Genomic DNA, 17,633 nt, shown 5'->3' on the forward strand with positions numbered 1-17,633 from the left:
AGCTGCAGCTGACAGTAATGGGAGATGTTTTCAGATATGTGCAACTGAAAACAAAAACTATGAATAAAGGTCAGGCCCTCTGTTTCTGAAATTCTGGACATAAAACTAGGGCATCCTGCTGACCAAACTCTTCATGCCTCAGCTGTCCACCTGCAAAAACAGAGTTATCTCACATGGGTGTTGCAAAGATTTACTAAGTGATATCAGGGATGTGCTCAGAATCACAAGACAGCTCAGGAGAAAATTAGTATTTCTGATTTCAGAGCAAGGTTTGAATAATATTAAGCAAAGTTGTGGGAGTCACACACTGACTTATTTGAGAATTCAAAATATTGAATAACTGCTCATTCAATTATTCAAAATATTGAATAATTGAATGAGCACTGTCCATTCTGTGACCTGAATATGGTCAGAATCCCAGAAAAGAAAAATGTGTTCCTCTCATTAGAAGTGTACTGAAATGTATTTACAAGAGAAGACCATACTGAGGTTGCACAGTCAATTACATTCCCAGTGTTGGCTTGGTTTTTTTATATTTGCCTTAGCATCTTTAATAACCTTCTTCTAACATAGTTTCTCCATTATCTTTATCGCACATATATTAGCTCATACTACAGCTGAAGTCAAAATCTATTTCCACTCCCTGTAATGAGGTATGATTCAGCTTTTACCCAGATTTCACTTTCTAAAATGTAATTAACTACATCATGGGAGTTCAAACCTCTTGGTTTCATCAACATCTTACAATAAACACAAAAAAACCCAAAACAACTTTAAATGTCCAAGAGGTGTCAAGCGCCTAACCAGAACCCTTAAGGCAAGGTGTGGGATTTTTCAGCAAGCAGCAGCCAGGCAGAAACAAGCAGTGGCCCCCCAGGGTGCCAGCATCTAGTGTGGGGTGGGATGAGGCTGGGTGCCCAGCTGAGTCCCAGAGCTGGTAGGAAGCTGGTGGCCTCAGAAGCCACTGGGGGCTTCCTCCCACATGGAGATATGGATAAAAAAGAACTTGTAACATCACCAGTGTGCTAGCAAGATTACAACATATCTTCATAACCTCAAGCTGCACCAGAGGAGGTTCAGGTTTGACAGGAGGAGAAATTTCTTCACAGAAAGGGATGCCATGCATTGGAATGGGCTGTCCAGAGAGGTGGTGGAGTCACCAACCCTGGAGGTGATCAAGAAGTGACTGGATGTGGCACTCAGTGCCATGGTTTAGTTGACAAGGTGCTGATCAGACAAAGGTTGGACTCCACAATCTTAAAGGTCCTTTCCAACCTAAATGATTCTGTGATTCCATTGTGGGAGTTACATGTCAATCACTCAGTATCTGCCTCTGGGTCGAAAGCCACAAGTTGTCCATCCTTGAATTAGGTGAAGCAGGATTATCAGTGAAAAATGAAGGTTTTTTCTTAGCAAAAAATGAATTAATAGAAAGTACATCTTATCTGGCAATTTAATGAATGCACAATTACTGCATCAGGGAAAAGTCCCCTAAAGATTTAATCATTTAATATGTACAAAAAAGCTACTGAACAGAGAATTACTTTGTTCAAAGGATCAGCTATACCCTTGCCTAGTTTTTGTCAGCTCTGTAGCTACCCTGGAACATCAGAGCTGGAATAGCAGGGTTGCTGCAGGGCAGAAGCACAGGGCGTTGATAGAAGTGGAGCAAAGGAAAGGCAGAAATCCTGTTTAGCACTTTCCATGCTCTGTATAATTGAGCACTATTTCACTGCCACTGGCAGTAAAATGACCTCCTGTTTACACCACAGCACTTGAAGCTTGTGGTTTTTAAAAAAACTGTGCCTATCTCCAATTCTGATTAACTTCTCCAGGCATTTCTGTGCTGCTCAGCTTTCACAAATGGATTTCCAAACAGCAGAACTGCTTGGTATGGTACCCCTCAGAGGTACTCAGCATCCTCTACTGTCTGCTGCACCTGACAGCAAGAGTTTGGAGGCAAGTATCTCAGAGAAGTTGAAAAATTACAGGTTGGGGATATCAGCATCGATGATATCATACTGCATGAAGTTAAGAGAGAATGAATCATATGTGAAAGATGGAACTGGGTGGATATAATGAGGCAGAGCAACAAGAAGCACATTTTGCCCTCTGCAGGGACAGTTCAGAACCATGGAAGAGAAGCAAGCAAGCCCTGACAGTGGGGCCACTTACTGCACTTTGTGAGATGGGAAGGCTGACCTTAGTTTGGTAAGGCCCCTTCAGTTCCAGGGCAGGAGCTTACAAGTTACAGTATTATCTGCTGTGCTCAGTGCTTCTCTTTCTAGAGGGATAAGAAGCCAGCGAAGTCCCATGATCACAGATACTTCCAATAAATGTCTTCTGATGTAGTCCAATGCCTTTTCTGCCACCCCCTCCATTTGTGTGCTGTAGCAGTGCACATTTCCACAAGCATTACAGCAAGGTTAGCCTACAATCCTGTGCGCTTTGGGAACAGTAGGGACTATAAAATCCCCACCATCTCACAAAAGCTAACACAAGATCTACATTTCCACTGCCTTCCTGGCAAATATGCACCAGGTTTGGTGCAGAGAGACAACCACATTTACACTTGGCAACGTGGTCTATTTCTTCCCTACACCAACAGCCTCTCCAGTTCCATTCTTAAGTGGTAGGGGAACAGTGTCCTCCAGACCTGCGAACAAGACCTTCTCTTTTGGCCACCTACACTGCCTCCGTGAAATCTCTCTTCTGATCACTCTGTCTTGACTGTCAGCTCTGCACCAGTGCTTTGTGCACCCCTTGGAGAAGTAACTTTCTTCTGGAGATAATTCACGGACACAGAGGCTTAGGAGGCAACACAACAGCTCAGCAGCAGCTAGCATATGTAGGCATGGTAGGAAAAAATCCCCGCCTATGCCTGACCAGAAAATTGTGTCTCATCTTACAAACCAGAGATCTGAGAGAGGCAATACAAGTATTCATGGTCTCGACAACAGCAACACCATATTCAGATTTGGAGAAGGCTCTCATCAATAAAAGTGTATGACAGTGTACCACCAAGGTTCTTGCCTCTTCTCAGGCTCCCTGTTAAGTGCAGTTTGAGGGCTCTGATCTCTTTCTTAGGTGCATCCTGGTGTGGAGCTTATGATCCAGACCATGTTGTGAGCACAACCTCCCCACCTGGAGATCCTCCAGGGCAACAACCCACAACTTAATAAGCACAGCACAAGCTCAGAATACAGGACCTATGACAACACGGACCTGCTTGCTTCCACTACTTCAGGGTCAGTTCTTCCTTATGAGACCCTCCCAGAGTGTCCCATAGGCAGACACATGTTCCACCCTACAGACACAAAAAAACCAAACCAACCAAGCAAACAAACAAAAAGACTGGCAAATAAAGCAAACAGATTATTTTTATCACTCAATTTATTCCAGGTGAGAAGAAGGGAGTGGAAGAAGAGAGGAACAAACCTATCCTTTTTCTGTCCTTTCTAGATTAATTCATTCAGGAGTGTGAATGCTAGTTTAAAAGCTATTGGTTATATAAAGAGAAAACAGGCAGAATTACTGCAGCAGATTATTCCACTTTCTTCTGTGTCTTGGTTTCCTCACATGCAAATAAAGTAATAACAAGAGTGTTCCAGGAATGACTTTTTAAGGATCTTACCTCAAATATCAATGAAAAGTGTAGTACTAGTTTCAGTGATAACAGCCTTGGCCCACTTTTTCCCAATTATTTTGCAACCTATCATTCACAGGCACAAGTCAAAAGTAATGGGACTTATGTATTACATAAAAAGCTGTCTTACAAGCATCTTTCTGGGCACATGTTATAGGTGGAAGCAGAAAATGTAAAATGGAGACTGCCTCTGAAACCTCACTTTGACTTCCTCCGGCAGATGCCTTTTAATAGTTTTTATTGTATCTTTTTTTTTTCCTTGAAATTGTCCCTCACCTCAGCTACTACAAAGGAAAGAGCTCACAGAGTGAGCAATTCAGTATTTTCCTGTTATCCTAATTTCAAGCACAGCAAAGTGCCTTATTTGCCATACACCATTCAAACCCATCACTGAATTCAGAATACTGATTTCTTCATGGTCTTTTTCTGTGTTGCTATTTTGCCATAATATCTCATTGCTTCATGGGCCTTAATGGATATTCTGCCAGGGAGACAGGTGGGGTTGTTATCTCTATTTTACAGACACTAAAATCAAACAAAAAGAGGCTAAGGTCAAAATGGCCAGAACAATGACACATTTTGGGTCCCCAATTGGTGATGCCTCAGATTAGTATTTCCCCAGCTCTGTGTGTGTTGACAGCAAACCTCCATACAATACCAGCTCTGCTCTTCTGCAAGTCAGACCCCAGGTGTCTCAAACTGAGAATCCAGGAAACGAGAACACACCAATTAGTGGCCACCCATGGAAAACCTCATTTTCGTGGTCTTTTCATATCACATAGGAACTTGTGACAAGAGGCAGGAAAAAGCCTAATTCTTCAGGGCAGTATTCAATTGCCAAAATACGAGACCATTCTTCTGTTTTTGAACAGCCTCCTGCCCAATTCAATCTATAACCTTCATCACTGGCAGTAAATGAAACGGGAGACCTGTAGAAATCAGCTTTGTTTATGGCAAAACTCATTGAGTCCCTAAGTGTATTCCATTCTGTGCACTGAATGAGACTGGGGTCCTATTGAAAAAAAAGGTACCAGTGTTTGATCTTATAATTAAGAACCACATTTTTATGTCTATTCATGAGAGAAGACAAATTAAAGATGGATAGGCAACCCTTTTAATTAATTTTCTGTATACTAAGTGTTTGACTTTGAAAACTAAATATATGCTTAATAAAGGTGTTTAATCTTTTCTTTTAAATGTAAACTAAAAAGGGAGAAAAGAGGAAATTTTATCATTTGAAATCATAACATTCTTCTCCTTTGTATTATAAAGGTGCAACTGTTACCTATTAAATGGTTGCAAAATTCTTTGCACTTTCAAAGCTTTATTCCTCTAATCTCATCAGACAAATAAATTAAAAAGCCACAGTGTCTATTTGAAGAAGACCCCTACCAAGAAAATTCTTGTCCAAACAGGAAAAGCCCAGCAAAGTTTGATGTAGATTAAAAGATTGTCTTTGACTATTGCAATTTATCTCATCTCCCCAAAGCTGGGTAATCCTGACTATAGGCAGGGTGTCTTGTTCCCCCTCTTGTGTTGTGAAAAGACTCAGGAATAAACAAAGGATATCTTCCTAAGAGTTATACAGATTTAGCATGAGATACTGGAAGATACCACAGATCAGCTTTAGCTCTTCTATATTTCCACGCAACAATAGCTCTAATGGCAGCAGAGGGGATTAAGCACTGAAGGTGACTTCTAGCAGGAGTACAGCACTCTGGTTGGGAATTTCTGAGTGACTGCCATACAAATGCTTTGAGACAATTCATGTCAGGCAGGTAGAAGAAGCCACCAATTGCTAAATCCCTTGTAATAATTCTCCCGTGAAGATGATGAACAGGGCACCTCGGTGTGGAGTTCCAGCAGATGTTTGTGTTCAGGAGATGGATGTTGGAGCTAAGTCTAGGAAGAAGTTCAGATGTCTTGCTGAAACCACAGCCTTAAGTCCACTAGAAAATACGGGTAGAACTGGGCACGTCAGTACCATAATACACCAAGTGAATGCCTTTAGAACCTGGCTATAACAAATGCTGAAGACAGAGTGACATCTAAACCGTCTGGGTTTAGGCATCTTGCTCTGGTTATTGGGGAGGTATCTTCTGGTTTGGATCCAAGCCCTGAACCCCTGCACTGAAAAGAGCTATTCTAGTTCCTCTCTGACAGCCTGTAGTAAATAACTATTTATTCAGTATCTCAGTGGACATACTAGCTTCCCTAAATTATGGAAGATGCTGATCCAGTTTCTACTGTACCTGGAATGATCTCAAGTCTTACCTCCCTCCTACAAAAGACTGCTTAGAGCAAGCTTCTCCTAGCTTTTCCTGCATAAGCTCCTTGGCTTTTTCTATGAAAGAATTAAATAATCATCAGGCCAGAGACAGAGAGCATACAAAAGTAAATATCACTTCATAGCCTACTGGTTAAACACAGTCCTGCAAGAGGAGAGACTGGGTCCAGGTTCTGCTTCAGTGAATATTTGATAATAAGCATATGAAATAGTGTTGAAGGAGCACAAGGGAACATTTAGTCCATCCCCTTGTCCAGAGGTACTTCCTGCAGCCCTTCAGTGATTGAAGCTGCCATAATTTATTCAATATATCACAGTGCATCACAGTCTTTTTGGACACCTCAATAAAGACTATTACTTCTATTTTTATACATCATGGGCAGTGGGAACAGATTACTCCTGTTTTCTTTCACTTGCCAGACTAGCATCTGGATCACTCTTGGCCTTACTTCTTTTAGGTTAAGCAACCCTAATTATTTCAGTCTTTTCTCCTTTTACCTCAAGCAATTCTCACTATCCCAGTCCATATCCTCTCACTGGACCACACTTCCTCAGAGTGCAGTACAAAACTAAGGCAAGGACATTTCAGCTGAGTCCTACATGTGTCCATAAGAGCTGGAGGCTTATGAGATGTGTCTGATGGCCTGTGCTCCCACTTGCACAGCCTGGTAAGATGGTGTTCCCCTTCCTGGGAACAGGACGACGTTCTAGCCTAACACTGAACTTGTGGTCCTCTAGAGACCCCGTCTGCCTCCCTGTGGTCTCTCATGTAGAACTGACTGCAATTTATTAATCATTCCCATGGAGAGTGCTTCAAATTCACTCTGATGTTCAAACCAGGTCCCTGGTCTGACAAGCTGTTCTTGAATTACAGTGGTTTCCCCCAGCTCACCACAGCTGGTTTATGCCATCTGCAGATTTTATAAAACACTTCCTCTAGACAGTTACCCAGGTTAAAATTATACTATAAAGTACAATGTTGGTTAATGAAAATATGAAGTACTAGCAGGCCACAAGCTTGTGGCAACCTGCTCAATAGTCTTCCGTTTCAACAGGAAATCAGTGAGAATTGCTCATTGACCAAAATTATCTACACCAGTTCTGCATCCCTGCTGTAATGCTTTCCTTTGGAACATGTTTCTTTGCTTCATTTATGATAAAAGACTGCGAGATAATGTCAAAATCCTTACAAATGACAAGGTATGACAACTACTTCCTCTGTATCCACAAGGCTTGTTACAGAAGAAAGCTAAATTAGTTTGACATGATCTGTTCTTGACAGATCTGTGCTGGCTCCTAATAATCTCCTTTATTTGATTATTTCCACCATTTTTTTTTCTCCAGGAATGAAGTTAAACTGGGTACTCTGCAATTTCTTATCTTCTGCTTGTTTTCAGCCTTCTGACATCTCATCCAGGCCTCATGAGTCTTCAAAGCATTCAAAGCTTATGGTTCAGAGATTGCTTCCCTCACCTTTGTAAATAAGCTAGGATGACTTGAAAGAGCCATCTTACATCAGTAAATCCTGATTTGTTCTGCCCTTTTCCTAGATCCTGATCTTCCTCCTTTGTGGCTCCTGTTACCTCTTCTAGCCATCAACTTGCAGCTGATCACATTACTGAAGATATGCAAAATTAGCATAAAATGCTTTGGCCTTATTGACAATGCTGGATGTAAAGCTTCAATCACAGCTCTCCTCTCCTCTCCAAGAGCACCATAAACAGAGAGAGTCAGGATGATATTATTTCACCCTCTTGCTCTGGCTCAATTATTATTTTGTCTGTGTATTGAGTTGATTATGGGTTATAAAAGGATCATCTAGGCATGCCAGTAAACAGCTTATGAATGTTATGGGGACTTTACAGTTTTAAGTATAATTGTGTGAGAGCTTTAGACACCTCCACATTTAGAAAGGAAGGAAGCTCTGAAGTTCTACAGCCTGTGACAGACACCTCTAAGAATGTACTTCAGTTTAGAACAATCCGTTATTTCTCAGTTCAGAACAATGGTAAAATACTGTGAGGCATTTCAGACTCCTCTTGGCAGTCACACCCTGATTAAAAAGTAATTAAATTCTACAAGATAAGGCATTGTCTCATGGTATCTCTTCCTGATTTGTGGAATCATACCACTCAAAGCAAGAACACAATGAATATAAGGAAGAACTAATTGTAAGAGTTCCTATGAGCCATTCGGGTCGTTTTTCACTAATTTGTCATCTTTTTTTTCCTTCATCTAAAAAATCTTGTACACTGGGATCATAATGGAGGGTTCTTTTTGCTGCATATCCAGTTTTACCATATAATAGTCAGCTTCAAGTATTGTTTCACATCTTAACTTTGCTAACTTTTCTCTGGAACTTATCCAACTTCTGTTTACTTCATGGAGATTTCAGCTGGCTTCAGTTCTTCCATTATTTTGGAAGGAGATATTTTCTTTCCTTGCTCCATTTGTCCTTTCCTTAGGGTTTCATCTCTTCTAGCTGGTATTCTGAGTGGAATTTAGGAGACAAGGGAAAGGCCATTTGCCAGTGCTGTGCTTTAGGCAGGACTGGTTGCATACCTATCAATTTTAATAGTCAACATTAAGCATCAATTTTCTGCTGCAGTTGTCCGTCCTAAGAATTCTATCTAGGACTTGAAATTCTCTTGGGTTTTCCACAGGAAATGTAAATAGGAAGGGTTAAAACCACAGCATTACATCTTTTATCAGGCAAAGTCTCCATTCTGACAGAATCATCTCAACCTGTGCAATCCAGGTTGTTGCAAGCTGCCAGTCTGACTTCTCGAACATATCAAGCTAAGAATTAAAATGTTAGGACTAGGTGAAGTGAAAGTTCACAGTTCTAAGGAACACAGTGAAGTGTTCCTGCAGGGGGTAAACTTTTGGTCCAGCTTCTAAAAGCCCCTCTGCCTCAGTTCCCCATCATTCCAGTACTGCCTCCCAGCTTCACCACTCGTCTCAGGCACAGCCAAGCAGGTGATGCCCTCCTTGCTCAGTGGGTGATTTCCAGCAGTAGATTTCACTCTTACTTGAAACCAAAGGGCTGCAATTTTACTGTCAGCAAATCAGCAACTGACACCTGTTTCTTTATGTCTATCCTTCCGAACCTAGATGACTTTTTGTTAAATTATTTATAAATCCACCACTGAATGCTTTACTCCTAAAGCTATGGGCAGACAGAAGGTGAAATGACACAATGTGAACAATGGTCAGCTCAAAACCATTGTGGTTTGCATCCTGCTGGTTTCAATCTGAATTAATACAAATGACTGGCCTCTTCTGCAAAAGAGCATAGCATAGTACCATGGTGCCCAACATGCACACCCTAGAGTACTTAACATTGCAGATTTATAAGGTCATTGGATGCTCTTAATAAAATAAATGGATTAGACTCCACTCAATAGTCTGATGAACTGAATGCTAATTGATAAGTCTTAACAGTTATAAGAATGATCGGAGCTGTATATTATTCTGTACATTACCAATTATTAGCAATCAGGCCAATTCATAAAAAACCTGAAGTTCCTGAAAGCACAGTAGCACTTCTAGGCAATTATGGGAAGGGTGGAATAAAACTAGCTTTAGAGTGGGGTTCAGATCAAAACACACTCCCCTGCACCCCTGAATTTTAGGGGCATTCAAACCAAGTAAGTGATATTCTTTTGGAGCCCTTTAGCTTTACTAATTACCGGCTCTTACAGAAAGGTGTATCCTCCAGAGAGAATGCCTAAATATTGTGAGATGTCCCAGCTTCTATAAATAGAGATATACTGTGATTATGGCTGGAATTAATTCAAGAAACTTCAGCTGCAAGATGAGTAATGAACGGGACTGACATTTATTGGCCATAATTTAAGAGACTGTAAGTACATCCTGGCTCCCCTTTTGAGGCATAAATGCCAACCGTCCCTGGTTGGCAGGTTCAGGACATCCTGTCTTGGGCCAACAAGACAGCTGTAGCACAGCCTGCCACCCAACAGTGGCATTAGAAGCCAAGGGACAAGCCTGGAAGGAGCATGAACCATCAGGAAAACAGGAATGCTGACACCAGTTTGTACTGCATGCATTGCTCCTGTTGCAGCCACACCCTTCCCAGCTGCTGCTGTGGCTGGGCAACCTTTTACCTGAGCCAAGAGGAAGGTGAGAAGCGAAGATGCACCACTTGCTGTCTCTGTCTAGGGATGCTCATTTGTGTCAGCTGCAACTCTGCCCACGTGGAGAACTGGAGCAGATACAAAAGCAACTGGAGCACAGAGAAGGAACCCAGTTCTCCTTCAAATACCAGTGCCAGGAAAGGTGAAGGGAGCCAGACCCTGGTGGTAATGGCTGATGCTGCCAGCAGGAGTACTGTGTGGTCAAGGGAGCAGGGGGAAGGCAAGGAGCAGAACAGATGGGGAGAGGAGACAGAATGAGTAACAGGCGGAGACAGCAGGAGCAGTGTAACTCCAAAAGCACAAATTCCTTTTGCTGTATTAAAAACAAATCACTATTTTCATTACACTATTCCTTCACCCCATACACATATTGTGGGCTGGATTACTGGGGTGTTTGGGGAGGAGCTACCACTCTGGTGAATAGCAGGGAGAAAACTAAGTTTTTAGCCCTGCTCTCAGGCTCTGGTCCATTGTAATAAAGCCTTGGTCTGAGAAGAAAATCAATGGTTTGTGTTGAAGGAGCTCAAGAGGCTAATAAACATCCTAGCACTCCAGGAGTGACTGAGGATGGATAAAGGAGATATTTGCCTATCTAAAGCATCTCTCAGTTCAGGGCTTCCCTTTTTTTTTTTTTTTTTTTTTTTTTCTTTTTTCCACTCTAATTGTTTAGTTTCCCAATTAAAGAAGCATCTTGCAGGGATGGCCATAATAGTCAGAGAATGTATGCTTAGATCAGTCAGAAAGCAGGTTAATAGCACTGCCAGAAAGAGAAGCCAGCTCTCCCTAAACCAATTCCTCTATACTGCCCTGTGGTGCTCACAACCATGAAAAGCCATTGAGTTTTACACATGCACTCAGCAGGTGATAGAAAGAGCCCAAAGGAAACATAAACACCTTCTCCACTTGAGGCCATCAGAGCTCTGAGGTTACATGTCACCTCCTGGTGTGCTCAGGAGGATCTTGGAATTATAGATTAAATGAGTGTGGATGGATTCCTGACTTTGATTTTGGACTTCAGCTGTTGAAAGTTGTTTCATCAGGGTACCTGCTCTGGTACTCACACAGCAAGATATTCTACCAGCAAACATTTGCACCCTCCACCATACCTTTCTGGATGACCAACCTCCTCTTATCAGCCCAATATCCCTCTGTGTAGAGCTACTGGGCTATGGTTGTTTCTTTACAACACTAAACACTGGGATTTCAAAACTTAGATGCAGACAGGTAAGGACTGCTGCCAAATCTACCCTGAGACCTGTGAGACTCACAGCAAACAGGGGCATCAAACAGTGACTTCCAAAGGGCATCAAAACAGAGCTGCCATCAAAAGGTTTCTCATCCTCAGGTGTCTTTAGAGCACTGTCATCAGAGCTTTTGTTCGTTCTCAAATTCAAAAAGACCCATACCAGTGTAAGGAGGAAGCCCAAAGCAAGAAAGGAATCACAAGTCATTTACGTTCAGGAAGAGGACAACGGGAGGTTGTACAGAAGGAAGGATGCATGGGCCAGCAGTGCATGCACTGAGCAAATGGCAGTCAGCAATGCACCACCAGCCTTCCACAACCATGCAGAGATCTCAGCTTATAGAGCATGGTGCTATAACACCACGGCTGTGGGTTTCATCCCATATGGACCCTTCACTTAAAAGCTGGACTCAGTGATCTTTGTGGGTCCCTTCCAACTCAGAATATTCTGTGATTCTGGTGGTTTTGCTTCAAATTATCTCAGCCAAAAGCAAAAGCAACCTTCAGGCTATAGCTGCTGTTTTACCTGGTAATAGACCAATCCCTCAGCAGATACCTGTCTGCTTGGTAGAGATTAGGCAGAACCCAGTTCTGCCCCATGTCCTCTGCCACGGACAGCACATGAAGCACATGAGTCACTATGAGGACCACATGCCTCACAGCACAAGCATAGCAAATCCAAGCAGGAATACACATCCTTCATTTGCATCATGCAAGACTATCAGCCTACTTTCATCTTTCAAAAGCCAGTGGGCCTCATTCTCCTTCCCACCAGCACAGAAGGCATTGCCACTTGGCAGCTCCTCGCAGTGAGAAATTCCTGCTCTCTGGGAAATGGGGAGAGGGAAATATAACATCTGTGCAGGAGGATCCTGGGGTGGCATCACAAAATCCAAATCAGATAATATTCTGAGTTCAAAGGGATCCACAAGGATCATCAAGTCCAGCACTTAAGTGAATATCCCACTCAGGTATTGATTCCACAACCTTGGTGTTAATAGCACCATGCTCTAACCAGCTGAGGTAATCTCAGGGTCCAGTACAGCTGGCCTGCAAGGAGAGTGGATTTGAGGTGAAAACTCTTTGCACTTTCTCCTTCTAGTCAGTCAAAGCCACATGACCAAAGGAGAAGTCCCTCTCATCTCCATCCCCAAGCAGTGCCCATCCTTTCAGCATAGCATGGACAGAGCCTGGAGCTACAGCTCAATTCCTTATCCGACGGCAGGAGCAGCTCTGAGATCATTCAGGCAGCCTCAGCATTAGGCCAGGACAAGTCCTCAGATAATACATGTTGGTTCCTTGAGCTGCACACGTGTCCCCAGCCTGGCATGGTCACAAGAAGATTCAGCGCAGCTCTCTAGGCAAGGATGCCTCTGCATACCAACAGGTCCTGCCTGACTGGTTTTTGCTGGGCCTTCAATTCAGGAGCAAGTGGCCAAAGACAATTTGGATCCACAGACTGATTTCTTTCCCACTAAGCACTATCGCTGTCCTTCTCCCACTGGAATCTCTGCCTGCAATTAGTTCCCTAGAAGGGGCCTTGTCTGTGCCATTAAGAACAGTTACATTATATGATCTAGGAGAAATCAATGTCTCTAATAGTCAGCAAAGGCAGAGGAGGAGAGGGTGATGGGAGGGCTGTTTCTCTGGAGACACCCTTCTCAGTAGAAATCCCAGAGGTATTGCCCCAGGAAAAGAAATAGTGAGGACAGTAATTAAACTTCCATGGAACAACTGTTTACTGGAAGAAGCACAGAAGCTGCTCAGTGTCTCTCAGAAAGGCAGAGGCATTGGCTAGACTCTCCCTAGGTGCAGATGAAGTGCCTCTGCCCTGAAGTCAGCATTCTGTGGTGATTTACACCACAAGTGGTGGGAGGCAAGCGATGGGAGGAGGGGTGTGGATAAACACCTTTCCTTTAAAATACCCATTTTCCACTGTCCACAGTGGTGTTTTAAGGTAAGACCACGCCTTGCAAGTATTGAAGCATCTGGATCGTGCAGTATAATTAAGTTACCCTAAATGAAGCCTGAGACATTTTAATACCCTGAAGCAAGAAAACCTTCACTCTGCAGGCATCTTCCTCTCTCTTTTTCTCCATTTCCTCCTTCTTGTACACCTCTGCAGTTCCTGGAATGACAAGCCACCTCACCGGCTGGCTGTAATTGCTGGAACTGTTCCCTAATGCTTTTCCCTTCTACAATGGCATTAAACTGCATCTTTAGAGGTACAGCCCTGTTTATTCATGCTGCTCGTGTGGAAGGGGGAAGAAATGCAGACTGCCTCTTCTCCCCTCTCCCTCCTTTGATTTGATGGGTGTGGCAGGTTTAAACCTTTGCAGCCGCTGGCTCTCCGGCGCTGGGGTGAGGAGGAGAGGATGGAACAGGAGGGAAGCCGTCGTCTATGGCTGGTGATGAATGGGACTCATCTCACCCACAAGTGGGAAACCTGCTTGCGGGTTATTGTTTAATCACTCATGCAATGCAATAGTGAGCACATACCCCCAATAATGTCCATCTGTTCTACTACGCAGCGCATGCAACACTTGCATTTCTAGCCACCTATCTCACTGCCCAGCCCTGTGTGTTACTGACTGCATCTCTTGCTGGCAGGAAAGGTTGAATTCAGGTTTTCAGACACAGCTCAACCCAGATTTTCAGTTATGCTACCTCTCAGCTGATAATTTTGTGGGCTCAGATTCAGAGGTACAGTCAACTGTAAGCAGAAATGACAACACTTAGATATCTACATCTCTCATGGGCGGGCACAGGCAGTCAGTCAGTCAAATACTTCACTCTTCACACTGGCATCACACCCACAAGAAAGAATAATCTGCAAGGTATGAGCGTGTGAATATATTTGTCTCTGAGGGGTGGGAGGACAGACACATACAGGCACACCTAGACACAAATGTGAAGAGATTTCTTCCACGCCCAAGCCTGTAATTTCAACATTTTGCTCCTTAGCTGCCAAAAAGGCGGGACACCAGGGACTTCCCCTGAAAAATAATTTGAGGAGAGCTGCCTTTATTTTGGGAAGGAAACTCCTGCCAGTGCTGAAGAACCCATTCCATCTTTTTCTCTCAGTGAAAGGTCTGGGTGGGGACAGAGGAAGAGCACATGCTGAAAACCGAGGTCTTTTTCTCCTCCCAATCAGAGCTTTCTCTCGTGCATCATCAGCTTTCCCGAGCGAGCCGCTGTATTGCCAGTTTGGCAATTGCGGTGTGCGTTCAGGTAGAGGAGCAGCAGCTGGGCTGGGAGCCCACCCCTACCCACGAACGGGCTCGGGCAGGCGCGGTGGGGCGGCGTGGCTGCGGGGGGAGGCTGGGGCCTGGAGCGTGGGGACGGAGCGCACGGCGAGCCCGCGCGTGTGCCCGGAGCGCGGGGAGCGCTCGCCCAGCGGGGCCGAGCGTCGCGGGCACGCGCACAGGCAGGGGAGTGTGCCCGCGGTGCGTCCGGGCGGGAGCGGGCACCGAGGGCTGCGTGCCAGGGGCCACCTGCATGCCGCGCATTCCCGAGCGCCACGGAACACAAAAAGACACGAGTAAGCCCGGAGAGGTGTAAAGAACAGATACATCGGAACGTCATTCGGGAGCTTCAATGCCCAACCTGCGATGGTACGGGCAGAATGATCCCTATTCCCCCGTAGCTCTCTTCTGACTCCAAGGAACCCCAGGGCTCCTACTTTATTTTAAAATTTGCCGTGCACCTCCGCCCACTGCTCTGTCACTTTGCCTCCCTGTCTGCCTTCCTTCTCCTCCTCTGCTCTTTTCATCCCGTATTTGCCGTCAGAACGTGCTCTGCTGGCTGACTGCAACGTGTTCCCCCTCCCCAGCCTTCACCCCCTCCTCCCAGATTTTAGTGAGCATATAATTAATTTCAGAGCATTGAAAAACCTGCATGAGGAAAAAACACAGGATGACGCAGGGTCTCTTTCTATCCCAATCACTTGCCCCTCCCCATTATTCTACAAATTTCTCCCTCGTTTGCTAACACACATCTCCATTCAGAAACACACTTTAACCTGAATCTTCTTGCAACACTGTGCTGTTCACAGGAACTGTAGTTACTCACATCAGCGTGTGAACAGAATATTGCAGTGCTATGCTGTAAAAGACGCTGAAATTTACGCATATATAAAGAAAGAAACCAGTATGGTGCTGTGTCTGAGTTGAGTTTTGTGCTCAGAACAAGGACTAAAGCTCCTTGTCGCTACCTACAAATCCGTAATTCTTGGAAGTTTCTAAAATGCCTTGCAAAGATATCTAGGGTCAGTTCCTGCCTCAAAGTTCCAACTGCATAAATCCAGCATCCTCCCGAGGAAGTCTAAGAGGTTCAGCCAAGAAGGATTTCTTAATCAGGAGCAGGTTTGGGCTTTCACACAAAAGAAAAGGGGGAAGGGTGACGGGGAAATGATCTAAGTAGCTTTTTTTTCCTAATTTCATTATCATTTTGGACACAACAATTTTGACACTGAAACAAGCCACCACCCAAACCTTCTCATCATCTCAATTCCCTTATAGGAAAAGCCAGGTGGTACCAGGACAGAAAATGAGTGGGTTTCCAACAGGTTCACACCGTAAGCTTCTCTTATCCCACCCGAGTTCAGAGCTAACAGAGGCGTGGTCCTCTGTGTCTTTCCCGGCTGGTGCACAGTTGTCTAACTGGTTGTACTATGAAGGGTATTGCAAAGAGGGTGACTCTCCCCATCCTTAGGCTAATGCTTTTGTTATTATTTAATTGGATTTTTCACTGTAGCATAGGCTAAAAAAAAATTCCTTCAGGTTAATTCTTGCTCAGATTGTTGCAACACAAAAAAATGAATACACCTGTCCTCCGCGCCACTTCACAGCACAGGCACATAAAGCATCTCCAATTCATCAGAAACAGGAGCAATTGAGAGCGTTCTGACCAGGGATCAAGGCTCACTGGGCATCCGTTCCTTTTTGGCATAAGATGAAGAATTGCTTCCTTTATCTCCAAGGTAGAGCCAGATCTCATCACGTTTCCTGCCAGCCGCAACACTCCCCTCCACTTCCCCCCCCCCCCATCCACACCCTCAGAACCACAGACAGAAAACCCTAGGCAATATAACTGCCCCTATTAAAGAAAAAAAAAAATAATAGAGGGGGGATTCTGGTAGCTCCCCTAAATGTGGATGTAGGCCACCCCCCTTCCCCACATCACCAGCCCCGGAAAGGCAAAACAGTCACGTTGCAGGGTGTGAAAAGAACCTTCAGTCGCAAGATGCTAAAGAATTGCAAAATAGACGTCTGCTGAAAGCAGCTGAAATTTCCTCCCCCCTTACCCCAACCCCTACCCCAGCCCCTCACACACTCAGGCAGACACGCACCCCGCGGACATACGGACATCCAGCAGCCTGGGAGGCTTCTCAACAGAAAGAAACATAAAAATCTTAAGCTCTACCTGTTTTGTTCTTCTCATACAGCACAGCATGATCGTATTGTCCCCTTCCTTCCTTCTTCTTCCTTCCTTCTCCTCTCTCCTTTTCCTCTTCTCTCTCTTATCTCTCCCCCCCACCCTCTCCACTCCCTCCCTCCCTCCCTCCCTCTCTCTCTCCCTCTCTCTCTCGCTCACACACACATACACACACGAGCACACGCGCGCACACACACACCAGGGCAGTTAGCAGCAACTGGAAGGTCCACAGCTACTGCTCATCACACATGCACACGCTGCCTCTCCCTGCCTCCCTCCCTACCCTTCCCAGAATTGTTCGCCAGCTCTCCCTGACTCGTCACCTCCCCACCCCACCCCCACCCCGGCAGCCACCCCCACCCCCCCAAGTCCCTCGCCAGCCTCATGAATAATTAAAATCTTCAATCTGGACCCAATTACCCAACGACTTTCCCACTGTACAGAGGCGACAGGGGAGAGGGGACACTGCGGGCTGCGCAGGGGTGGGGTGGGCTGGGTGTGTCTGGGAGGCACCGGGCGAGCAGGGCACCGGGCGGCTGCGGAGCCCCCTGCCCTACTCCCACCGCAGCAGCCGAAGCCCCCTGGCCACGGCCAGGAAGGGGATTTATGAGTGAAGAAAGCATAAATCTTTGCTTGGGTGGGGTGGCGTGGGATGGGCACGGAGGGGAGAAGAGGGAATGGAGGTACTGCCACGGCAGGCAGTATGTGCCGTGCACAGGTGATGTACCGTACCGTAGGTGGGAGCTGCGAGCTAAACGGGAGCTGGTAAATATGTTAAAATGGCTGTTAAAAATCCCTCTCTCCAGCACACTCGCAAACATATATGCACGTGCTGCCTTCTCCCTGTGTGCAGGCACAAACCCT

At 44.9% G+C, this 17,633-nt stretch overlaps 1 protein-coding gene across 1 annotated transcript in view; it reads right to left on the reverse strand.

The window, feature by feature from the left end:
- The window catches only part of GAP43 (growth associated protein 43), a 58,226-nt gene extending 41,177 nt beyond the window's left edge, over positions 1 to 17,049 (reverse strand). Inside the window, exon 1 of the mRNA XM_030944724.1 lies at positions 16,758 to 17,049. Within this exon, the coding sequence (XP_030800584.1) occupies positions 16,758 to 16,787 (30 nt within the window). The 5' untranslated portion in view covers positions 16,788 to 17,049. The remainder of the gene's footprint in view (positions 1 to 16,757) is intronic.
- Between the last annotated feature and the right edge of the window lie 584 nt (positions 17,050 to 17,633).

This window comes from Camarhynchus parvulus, chromosome 1 (genome assembly GCF_901933205.1).
Source record: "Camarhynchus parvulus chromosome 1, STF_HiC, whole genome shotgun sequence".
In the NCBI taxonomy this organism is placed as follows: domain Eukaryota; kingdom Metazoa; phylum Chordata; class Aves; order Passeriformes; family Thraupidae; genus Camarhynchus; species Camarhynchus parvulus.